General features: G+C 41.3%; 1 protein-coding gene across 1 annotated transcript in view; it reads left to right on the forward strand.

Annotated features, from left to right (window-relative positions):
- The first annotated feature begins 3,293 nt into the window (after positions 1-3,293).
- Positions 3,294-12,713, forward strand: part of maco1 (macoilin 1) — a 31,118-nt gene continuing 21,698 nt past the window's right edge. The window contains exon 1 of the mRNA XM_021584645.2: positions 3,294-3,373. Within this exon, the coding sequence (XP_021440320.1) occupies positions 3,294-3,373 (80 nt within the window). The remainder of the gene's footprint in view (positions 3,374-12,713) is intronic.

Consider the following 12,713-nt stretch of genomic DNA (forward strand, 5'->3'; position numbering starts at 1 on the left):
GTGTGAGATGAGTCTTTATGCACAGCTCTCACAGTTCAATTTTCTCTGTTCTCTTGGCTAATATTTGAAGTTTGACTCACACACAACAATCACCATGGTATATTAGTGAAGTTTTCACATACTAAGAAATAACAAAAAAAATATTTTGGAGATTCATGGGAATATTGTATGGTTAAAATTATACATTGCCTCTCTGGAGACCTTTTAGTCTCCTTTTTATCTTCCAACATCTCAATTTTGCACCGCTAGGTTGGGAAACTGCAAAATTTAGGTTAGACAGCATAACTTCAAGAGGCACATGTATTGCTTGATATAAAACTGCATGGATTTTTAAAAACCTAATTAATTGTTTGATACAGAGCATTTCACTCATCATTGATTACTTTGTTTATCAGTAACTTAATGCAGTGTTTTCCAATCTCCTCGGGAACCCAGGGGTGCGTGGCTGACTCAAATATTCAACAAATCAAGCTTTGATCATTTGAATCAGCTGTGTAGTGTTAGGGCAAAATCCAAAACATACACCCTTTGGGGTTCAGAGGACCGAGTTTGGGAAATGCTGCCTTAATGTACCGGGATTCCAAGGTTGATATCAGTGCAGACGCAAATCCAATTGTTATACTTACCCATTACAGAGAACAGTCTCTCAGAGCTCTGAGACAGGATTGTGTCGAGGCACAGATCTGGAGAAGGGTAACAAAAAATGTCTGCAGCATTGAAGGTCCCCAAGAACACAGTGGCCTCCATCATTCTTAAATGGAAGATGTTTGGAACCACCAAGACCTAGAGCTGGCTGCCTGGCCAAACTGAACAATCAGGGGAGAAGGGCCTTGGTAACCCATTGGTCATTCTGACAGAGCTCCAGAGTTCCCTCTGTGGAGACGGGAGAACTTCCAGGACAACCCCCTCTGCAGCACTACACCAATCAGGCCTTTATGGTAGAGTGGCCAGACGGAAGCCACTCATCAGTAAAAGGCACATGACAGCCCGCTTAGAGTTTGCCAAAAGCCACCTAAAGGAATCTCAGACCATGATAAACAAGATTTTCTGGTCTGATGAAACCAAGATTGAACTCTTTGGCCTGAATGCCAAGCGTCACGTTTGGAGGAAATCTGGCACCATCCCTGCGGTGAAGCATGGTGGTGGCAGCATTATGCTGTGGGGATTTTATGAGAGGTAGGGACTGGGAGACTAGTCAGGATCGAGGGATAAATGAACGGAGCAAAGTACAGAGAGATCCTTGATGAAAACCTGATCCAGAATGAATACTCAGACTGGGGTGAAGGTTCACCTTCCAACAGGACAACGACCTAATTTTTATACATTTTCTAACATTTCTAGAAATCAGTTTTAGCTTTGTGTAGATTGATGAGGAAAAAAACAATTTAATCAATTTTAGAATAAGGCTGTAAAGTAACAAAATGTGGAAAAAGACAAGGGTTCTGAGTACTTTACGAATGCACTATACATATAGCTTAATATCATTGCACTGTTTGTGAGGAGAGATTTATTTTGAGTAGTCATTTTTTTGTAATGTGTAATGTACACGCTGTATCATAAATAAACTTTGATTTGATTATCTTGAATACATGGCTACAGTATACCCTATTACAGAATAAAAGAAAACAGAGAGGTGAACTATCAATTCATAGAATTTATTTGAATAGATGCTATCAAATCAATTGACCAAGTAGTGATCATAAATAATTTCTATGTTAAATTGCAGGAAATTAAAAAGTAAACGTTTTCAAAAATATAAATAGTAAAGTACAGATACCCCCCCCCCCCAAAAAAAAAAAATTGACTTAAGTAGTACTTTAAATTATTTTTACTTAAGTACTTTACACCACTGCCTAAATGCATTATTATCGCCAACTTGGCCCAATTCACATTTCCAATTGCCAACCTGACATACCAAGCTAGAACGGGCCCTGCGTCTCAACTCAACCAATGTCGGCTAAATATCTCAAGCAGGGCTACAGCAACATCCAAAGAGGCTCTGGTTCCTTGGTCTTTGCGGTGGCCACTCTGGTTTGGGTGACCTAGGTAGAATGGTGTCTCCGTAACCAAGTGGACACATATCGTTCTGGCTTCGTTCACTTCCAAGAGGGGGTCCGTGGAGTTTTATGAACATAAAGGCAGACACACCATGAATTTAGATTTTTTTTCAACGTTCTGATTGGGCAAAGTGGTCAAGCCTCCAACGGGCATCCGCACAGCACACACATGTAGCTTATATATGATTTGGTTGTTTAGCAACAAAACCGATGTGTCTGCAAATATGGGACAAAACAGACGGTGTTTGCTTAGATTATTGACAACATGTAAACTATATTTCGTCTCTAATCTTTACTGAAAACATAAATACATTTGCACAATGAGCACTTGTCTGTCAAATACATTGTTACAGTTTAAATCTGTCAAAACACCTCAAAACAAGAAATGGTATCAAGAACAAGATTAAACTAGCTGAAACGAGTCACTTCCCATTCCCCAGATGGCAGTGTCTTGTCATTGTAGGTGGCTATCTGGCCATCCAGAATCACAACAACACCTGGACTGCTGCCTCATTGAAGCGCCCGCATCGTTTTTTGCACCAGAGAGATGACATGGAAGAAACCACAATTTACCAACCTCTAGGTTACAATACATATTTATTTTGTATGGAATTTTAGTGGTAATTAGATATACTTTATTTAGAATGTATCGTAATACATTTGCCAGAAATAGTTTTAACAGCTCAAATAAATAAAAAAGTAAGGGAGCTAAAGCAGCACTACACCCCTGATATCTACACAAATCATGGCCAACAAGATTGCCTGTGTCTCTCGTTTAGCGTCACGGGTGTTCATTGGTTCCACGGTGGGAAGAAAACCCGCCCCAGGGCTAACCGATAGGTCAATCAGAAATGCCTGATTTGTCCACAAATAATATAATTGGTCGAATGGCGAGACTCACGCTCGAGATGCTGTCTGCCGTACCTCTCTGGTGGACACGAGCAATATAAATGGCTCATCTTTGCATCAATCAAAAAATGTTTTTTTTGGGCAAATAAAGTGATTGGATAAAGCGAATGTCTCACAACCTGACAGACGTAAATTATAGCGCTAGCATGCGCATTGAGAAAAGAGGAGGGTCCTGAATAGTATTTTATTTAATTCTTTGTTTCCAGTAGAAAAATAATAACAGTGTTATATTTCACAGGGACTATATTTATTATCATTGTCCGCTCACGCAAGAAAACTGGATAAGATTACAGTAGGAATTCAAAAGCCAACGCGAAGGGGAGGAGGATGAAGCGGCGCAATGCGGACTGCAGCAAACTCCGGCGGCCGTTAAAACGGAACCGAATCACCGAGGGTATATACGGCAGGTATATGAAGGCTACTAGTGATGTGTTCTCACTGCTTTAAGGGTACTTGCTTCTAAGACTCCTTAATTGCAGGGTTGGGTTGTCAACTAGTATCTAGCTAGCTAACGATAGCTACTGTGTCACTCCTAATGTAAAATGTTCCACTGTCACTCACATTCAAGTAAATCCGCTAGGTAACAAGTTGTTAGCTAGCTAGCTATGTTGTGGATGGAATAGCTAGCTAGCTAAATGGAATGGTATAAATTATCTTTGGTGTAACGTCGTTAGGTTATTAGCCAGGGATAGGCCCCAAGCCATAGCATGGGGCTGGTTTTGACTACCTGCTTCAATTAGGCATCTCAAATAACGATATTTATCCCATATTGCGGTCTGAAGTAGTCAGTTAGCTAGGTAACTTTAACTAACTACAACGAGAGGCAGCAGCGTTATTTAGCCTCCTAGCTTGGCTGGATACTTATGGAACAGTTAGCAGGAGTTAATCACCCCTTTTGCAGATTATTTGCCAACTCAGTTGGTCAAACAAACCTTGCCTGCATTGCGCCCTGTCATTCAGATAACACTCATTGTAATTCAGACAGCAAAAATGTCGATGTGCGTTAAAGGGATAATTCACCCAAATTACAAAATTATACTTTCCTTTGTTTGTGACCATTTTTATTTATTTAGTATTTTTTCCCATGTGGGTTACAGGTATAATATGCAAATTTATATAATCACTTCATATTCACTAGTGGTCTGCCACTCACAAATAAAAAAATCCTTATTAGAGTAAAAAATATATACACTGACTACAAAACATTATGAACATGATATGGGCTGACCAGGTGAAAGCTACAATCTGTTGAGGTCACTTGTTAATCAATCAGTAGATGAAGGGGTAGAGGCAGGGAAAATAATGATTTTTTAAAGCCTTGAGATCATTGAGACATGGATTGTGTATGTGTGCCAATCAGATGGGCAAGACAAAATATTGAAGTGCCTTTGAACTGAGTATGGTAGTAGGTGCCAGGTGCACTGGTTTGAATGTGTCAAGAACTGCAACGCTGCTGGGTTTTTCACGCTCTACAGTTTCCCGTGTGTATCAAGAATGGTCCACCACTCAAAGGACATCCAGCCAACTTGACGTAACTGTGGGAAGCATTGAAGTCAATATGGGCCAGCATCCCTGTGGAATGCTTTCGACTCCATGCCCCAACGAATTAAGGCTGTTCTGAGGGCAAAAGGGGGTGCAACTCAATATTAGGAAGGTATTCCTAATGTTTTGTAAAGTCTTTGTGTGTTTGTGATATATATATATATATATATATATATATATATATATATATATATATATATATATATATATATATATATATACTGCTCAAAAAAATAAAGGGAACACTAAAATAACACATCCTAGATCTGAATGAATGAAATATTCTTATTAAATACTTTTTTCTTTACATAGTTGAATGTGCTGACAACAAAATCACAAAAATGATCAATGGAAATCAAATTTATCAACCCATGGATTTCTGGATTTGGAGTCACACTCAAAATTAAAGTGGAAAACCACACTACAGGCTGATCCAACTTAGATGTAATGTCCTTAAAACAAGTCAAAATGAGGCTAAGTAGTGTGTGTGTGGCCTCCACGTGCCTGTATGACCTCCCAACAATGCCTGGGCATGCTCCTGATGAGGTGGCGGATGGTCTCCTGAGGGATCTCCTCCCAGACCTGGACTAAAGCATCCGCCAACTCCTGGACAGTCTTGTGGTGCAACGTGGCGTTGGTGGATGGAGCGAGACATGATGTCCCAGATGTGCTCAATTGGATTCAGGTCTGAGGAACGGGCGGGCCAGTCCATAGCATCAATGCCTTCCTCTTGCAGGAACTGCTGACACACTCCAGCCACATGAGGTCTAGCATTGTCTTGCATTAGGAGGAACCCAGGGCCAACCGCACCAGCATATGGTCTCACAGCAGCATATGGTCTCTACCTAATGGCAGTCAGGCTACCTCTGGCGAGCACATGGAGGGCTGTGCAACTCCCCCAAAGAAATACCACCCCACACCATGACTGACCCACTGCCAAACCGGTCATGCTGGAGGATGTTGCAGGCAGCAGAACGTTCTCCACGGCGTCTCCAGACTGTCACGTCTGTCACGTGCTCAGTGTGAACCTGCTTTCATCTGTGAAGAGCACAGGTTGCCAGAGGCGAATTTGCCAATCTTGGTGTTCTCTGGTTAATGCCAAACGTCCTGCACGGTGTTGGGCTGTAAGTACCTGTGGACGTCGGGCCCTCATACCACCCTCATGGAGTCTGTTTCTGACCGTTTGAGCAGACACATGCACATTTGTGGCCTGCTGGAGGTCATTTTGCAGGGCTCTGGCAGTGCTCCTCCTGCTCCTCCTTGCACAAAGGCAGAGGTAGCGGTCCTGCTGCTGGGTTGTTGTCCTCCTACGGCCTCCTACGGCCTCCTCCACATCTCCTGATGTACTGGCCTGTCTCCTGGTAGCGCCTCCATGCTCTGGACACTACGCTGACAGACACTGCAAACCACCTTGCCACAGCTCGCATTGATGTGCCATCCTGGATGAGCTGCACTACCTGAGCCACTTGTGTGGGTTGTAGACTCCGTCTCATGCTACCACTTGAATGCTGGCGGTGCTTTCACTCTAAAGTGACCAAAACATCAGCCAGGAAGCATAGGAACGGAGAAGTGGTCTGTGGTCAACACCTGCAGAACCACTCCTTTATTAGGGGTGTCTTGCTAATTGCCTATAATTTCCACCTGTTGTCTATTCCATTTGCACAACAGCGTGTGAAATTATTTGTCAATCAGTGTTGCTTCCTAAGTGGACAGTTTGATTTCACAGAAGTGTGATTGACTTGGAGTTACATTGTGTTGTTTAAGTGTTCCCTTTATTTTTTTGCGCAGTTTATATATGACTTATTCTACATTTTGTTGTTACAGCCTGAATTCAAAATTGATTCAATATATTTTTCTCATCCTTCCACACACAATACCCCATAATGACAAAGTGAAAAGTTATTTGTAAAAATGTTTGCAAATTTATTGAAAATGAAATGCAAAAAATATCTAATTTTAGAATTCACACCCCTGAGTCTATACTTTGTAGAAGCACCTTTGGCAGTGATTACAGCTGTAAGTCTTTCTGGGTAAGTCTCTGAGAGCTTTCCACACCTGGATTGTGCAACATTTGCCCATTTAAAAAAAAATATTTTAAACGTTTTTCAAGTTCTGTCAAATTGGCTGTTGATCATTGCTAGACAACCATTTTCTGGTATGGCCATAGATCTTCAAGTAGATTTATGTCAAAACTGTAACTCGGCCACTCAGAAACATTCACTGTCTTCTTGGTAAGCAACTACAGTGTAGATTTGGCCTTAGGTTATTGTCCTGCTGAATCGTGAATGCATCGGCGTCTGGTGGTTTCCTAAGATGAACCAGGTTTTTTGAAAATATGGAGAGTGGTACTCGGTAATGTTTGTGGCAAAAGCCTATTGTCTTACAGTCAAATGGCTACAGCCTATTATTGAACGTCCAACTTCTGTGATTTAGTAGTTAATAAAACGTTATTTTCAAAAATGTGCCAAAATGCAGTTAGCAGAAAACACCTTTCTGAACAGCGCACCGAATGCAAGTGGTTCCATATGTGACAGAGATGAAAATCTCACTTAGAAACTTAGTTTTCACTATTAGATTCCACTCTATGATGGGTTGGGTTGGCAATATGACTAGGATTGTGCCTTTGGTATCTGGACAGCGAAAGAAAGTTGATATGAAAACCAATAGAATAGGAGAGAAATGCTAGTTAATGGCATGAGGAAGTCTTCATAAAATAATTGCCTCCAAGTTTCTATGGCTGGATTTTCACAAGGCTACTTTGAAGCAAGGTAAGACATGCCTCATTATTTGTAGTGAAGGAAAACATTTAGGTTTTTTAACATTTTAGTTTTCAAAATTTGTATTGCCTCAAGCTCACATTGCAAAGTGGTGGGTGATGTGCTGAAAGTCAACGGTCAGCAGGCTAAAGCCTGTGCACTGGAATGCTCTATGTCAGGGGTGTCAAAGTCAAATGGACGGAGGGCCAAATAAAAAAATCAGCTACAAGACGAGGGCCGGACTGTTCGAATGTTCATTGAAAAAATTTTAAATGACGCATATAGTCTAGTGAACCTAATTGAACCTACTGAAAACCTAACAAATATATTACAATATGATCAGATAAATAAAGCAATATTTTCTTATGGCTCTGTCAGTAATCTTTAATTTTCAACAGACACAAAAGACAAATTTCCTTTATATAAATATCCCCATAACATGAACATTAAATGAAAGAAACCGGTATTCAAGGCACCATCAGTAGACTATATTTTCTATTTTAGCAAAAGTGGGCTAAATTTACTTCAAAGAAAAAACAATAATAGCAATTTTCTATCATCCACTCAACTGAAATATTTTTAAAATATAATTGGATTGAAATACAAAAAAATAAAGTGCAAAAATCTATTAATCAAAAACAACACTTTGTTTAAGGAGAAGTAACATGCAGTGAAAACAAATATTAAATTTTAACTTTTAAACTTGAACTGAGTAAAAACTCTAAATATGTGATTGCACAGTAATGTTCACTTGTTTGAGGTTGAGGGTGATACTTGGTGGTGTCCCATCTTTTCCACAAGTTCATCAATGTTCGGGGTAAGGCTCTGAGCTGAAGAAATCCTCAGAATTGAGTGGAGGTGTTCAGCAGTAAGTCGACTTCTGTGTGATGTTTTGTTCAGGTTCATCAAAGAAAACAGTTGTTCACACAGGTATGTGCTGCCAAACATAGACAACGTTTGAGCAGCCTGGATGCGCAGCTGGGGCATTGTGCCGGGGAGGAAACGGGCGAACTCCGCAGCACCCACTGCCGCATATTTTGCCCTCAGTGCATCATTGCATTGGAGGTCAATCAACTCCATTTGGAGGTTTGGTGGTGAGCTTTCCACGTCAACAGCAAATGGGTTACCGAGCAGTTCCAACCTGCTTTTTTGTGCTTCAAAGTCAGCAAATCGGCGTCGAAAGTCAGCGGCAAGCATACCTATTTTATCAGCCAACTGTGTGCTCGGGAACGCACTGGTAGAGAGCTTCTCTTTCATGGTCTGGCAGCTGGGAAAGTGGCTCAAATTTTCTTTCCGCATCTGCGTCTCCCACAGAGTCAGTTTGGTTTTAAATGCCTTCACTGTACTGTACATATCAGAGATGACACGATCCCGACCCTGCAGCTGCAAGTTTATTGCATTCAGATGACTCGTAATGTCACACAGAAAAGCCATTTCACACAGAAACATTTCGTCTCGGAGTTGTGTTGTGTCTTTCCCTTTGCTGTCCAAGAACAGACAAATCTCCTCACGAAGCTCGAAACATCTTTGAAGCACCTTTCCCTGGCTTAGCCATCGCACCTCTGTGTGATAAGGCAAATCACCATGCTCCGTTTCTAACTCCGTCAGAAATGCCTTGAACTGGCGGTGATTCAAACCTTTGGCTCTGATAAAGTTAACTGTGCGCGTGATGATGCTCATTACATGCTCCATTTTCAAGGCTTTACCGCACAACGCTTCCTGGTGTATGATACAATGATAAGCTGTCAGCTCACCTGTCGCGTTTTCCTCTTGCATCTTTTCCCGTATCTTCGCCACCAGTCCGCTCCTGTGTCCACACATCGCAGGTGCTCCGTCGGTTGTCAAACCCACGAGTTTTTCCCAAGGCAGCTCCATCTCATTTACACATCTTGACACCTCTTCATACAAATCATGCCCCGTAGTTGTGCCATGCATAGGACGTAAAGCCAAAAACTCCTCTGTCACGCTTAGGTTGGAGTCCACTCCGCGGATGAAAATTGACAACTGGGCAATGTCAGAAATGTCGGTGCTCTCATCCACAGCCAAGGAATATGCAATAAAATCTTTTCCCTTTTTCACAAGCTGCTCTTTTAGATTGATGGACAACTGGTCTACTCTCTCGGCAATGGTGTTTCTGCTCAGACTCACATTTAAAAAGAGTTGCCTTTTTTCTGGGCAAACTTCGTCACAAACTTTAATCATGCAGTTTTTGATGAAATCCCCCTCCGTAAATGGCCGGGCTGATTTAGCGATCTCTTCTGCCAAAATAAAACTGGCCTTGACAGTTGCGTCCGCGTGTGTGTCCGCGTGTTTCGTTTCATAATGTCGTCTCAGATTATACTCTTTCAGTACCGCCACACTTTCTCCACACAGAAGACACACAGGTTTTCCAGCTACCTTCGTGAACATATACTCCGACTCCCACCTTGTTTGAAACCCCCGGTTCTCAGTATCCACCTTCCGTTTTGCCATTTTTGATGGGTATCTGAAAGTTAATTTTACTGTGATGCTGACGACTGCTGTGCCAATAAATATTGAAATGAAGCAGCCTACTGCTCGGTGCGTCACCTTTGCATTGTGGGAAATGTAGTATTGGTGCGTGTAAAAGATCTGCGGGCTGCCGGCTTGCTGCGGGCCGGTTCTAATAATAAATCAAGATCATCCCAGGGGCCGTAAAAAACCTTCTTGCGGGCCGGATGTGGCCCGCGGGCCTTGACTCTGACATATGTGCTCTATGTGATGTGCGCTTATAATAAATAAGATGCGTGACAACTAATGAAAATACACAAGTTTAATTCCACAAAATTATACAAATGAACCCATAGACTGATAAGCATGACTGGTCAAATGTTAACATCCTTAATTGTGGAGTAACTACAATGGTAATCCATCCACGGTTTTCTATCACAGCCATTCAACTCTGTAACTGTTTTAAAGTCACCATCGGCCTCATTGTGAAATCCCTGAGTGGTTTCCTACCTCTCTGGCAACTGAGTTATGGCGGACGCCTGTATCTTTGTAGTGACTGTGTTTAATGCTACACCATCCAAAGTGTAATTAATAACTTCACCATGCTCAAAGGGATATTCAATGTCTGTTTTTATTTTATTTTACCCATCTACCAATAGGTGCCCTTTGTGAGGCATTGGAAAACCTCCCTGGTCTCTGTGGTTGAATCTGTGTTTGAAATGTACTGCTTGACTGAGAGACCTTACACCAGGGCTGCCCAACCCTCTTTCTGTCCTGTAGGTTTTCAGTCCAACCCTAATTTAGCATATCTGATACAGCTAGTTAAGGTCTTGTTGAGCAGCTAATTAGTAGAATTAGGTATGTTAAATTAGGGTTGGACTGAAAACCCACAGGATGGTAGATCTCCAGGAACAGGGTTGGGCAGCCCTGCCTTACACTATTATTGCACACAGCGAGTCCATGCAATTTGTGACTTTTAAGTACATTTTTACTCCTGAATTATTTAGGCTTGCCATAACAAAGGTGTTGAGTACTTATTGACTCAAGACATTTCAGCTTTTTGTTGTTAATTAATTTGTATACATTTTGAAAAACACAATTCAGCTTTGACATTGTGGGTTATTGTGTGTAGGCCAGTGATACATCTCAATTTAATCAATTTTAAATTCTGGCTGTAACAACAAAATGTCAAGTGGTGTGAATACTTTCTGAAGTCTCTTTCTCTCTCTCTCCTCAGTTTTCTCCTATCATAGCCATTAAGCTCTGTAACTGTAAATAATAATCTTAGCTAATGCCCAACTTTAGCTGAAATTAGTCTTTACAGAGTGAAGTATATTTGTTCCTTGACTAGCATCATTCATTCTCACTGTTGATAATTATGTTGTAACTTCTTATAGTAACTATCCACTGGCGCATTGGGAGAGTGAGGTGATTGCCATCTAAGAGCCAACATCATTTTTGCGGCAGTGCTGCCTGCCAGCAGTGATCTTCTCTGATTTAATAGAGCGATTTTCAAAGAGCTATCATGGTTAACTAACACATAGTAGATGCAAATAATTGAATATTTACATTCATGCACTTCAAAATGAATTTTCCAACTGAATGAATTAACTGCACTGCACTCCCACGTTCTATGAAAGAATGTGCCTACCTAATTTAGGGGACACAGTGAACAGTTGGGAGTTGGGGCCAATTTCATTGTGAAATGTTTCCTTGGTGTTAAATAGTCTTGACATTTTTTAATATATTAAAGGATGGTTCAGATTATTACGAGATGCCAAGATCATATTTTTCCATATTCTGTTCCAAGTAAAGGGTTGTTCAGATTCACTGAGATCTGTGGACCATCCTTTTTTAATGGCTAGCTCAGAATATGCTCTTTCCAAAAGTTGTTTATATATTATAAAGATCAGTTCTTTCGGGAGCCCAGATAATTTATTTCTAAATCCCATCATTGGGTGGTTTGGTAGTTTGGTATTTCATGGGACTCCATAAGCTTGCATAGCTGACTTAAGTTGTAAATATAGGAAAAGGGAGTTGCCTGGTAATGTCTTTCAAATCGTGGAAGGTTCTCACACCCATGATATTGGCAGGGGTACGAATTCCACAAAAAGCCGCCCTCCAGATAGCAAGGTGTTATTGTGAAAAATTGGCATATTTGTATTTATTAAGGAGCTGCCAAGGCAGCAGCTACTCTTCCTGGGGTCCAAACCCACCAAGACACTTACATCACAGACAAAACAAAATATAAAACAGTACATCATATAACATTACACTACTACATATCTACAATACCAAATGTATAATAGAACAATATTACAATGATGTGTGTATGTGCATCAATGCGTGCTTTAAAATATGTCCAAACGGAGTACGCATTTGAGAAGTGCCCTCCATGCTCCGTTTCGCGTACTTTGATTTGGACTCCTACTCCGACCCTCCTGGGCTCCAATTTGCGTGCTCGGAGCACTGTAGTATGCATTTTGGGAAACATCCATTTTCTAATGCTGAGGGCAGCATCATAGCCATAGACTAGGCTAGGTGATTGTGGATGGATAAGCATACCTGAATATTAAGCCAGTCATAATGGGGTTATATCTGTTGACTCATGCCCTTATGTTTTGGGTTTGATGTGATTCTCAAGTCTTGAGAACATGTATGTTGTTCTGGAAGGTCAAGATTTGTTTTTCCGGGCAAATGAAACCGCATCTCAGATTTGGCTTGTGTAGCTGGGACCTCACCTCATTGTAGGTGGCCCTCGCCTTAGCAGTTCGGCACTCAGGTCTGGGTAGACTCTGATCTTCTTCTCCGCCTAGGTCCGAGCTCCCCGATTCTGCTGTAAGCCAAACCATTTGACTTCAAAACTGTGTATTCATACAATCCTACAGCGAGAGCCATTCAGGAGAGGACCAGCTTCTCCTGCCCGAACAGTTTTTTTAAAATTGTATTTATTTATTTTAGAGGCAGAGACAACAGCACA

Source organism: Oncorhynchus mykiss, chromosome 25 (assembly GCF_013265735.2).
Source record: "Oncorhynchus mykiss isolate Arlee chromosome 25, USDA_OmykA_1.1, whole genome shotgun sequence".
NCBI classification, from domain to species: domain Eukaryota; kingdom Metazoa; phylum Chordata; class Actinopteri; order Salmoniformes; family Salmonidae; genus Oncorhynchus; species Oncorhynchus mykiss.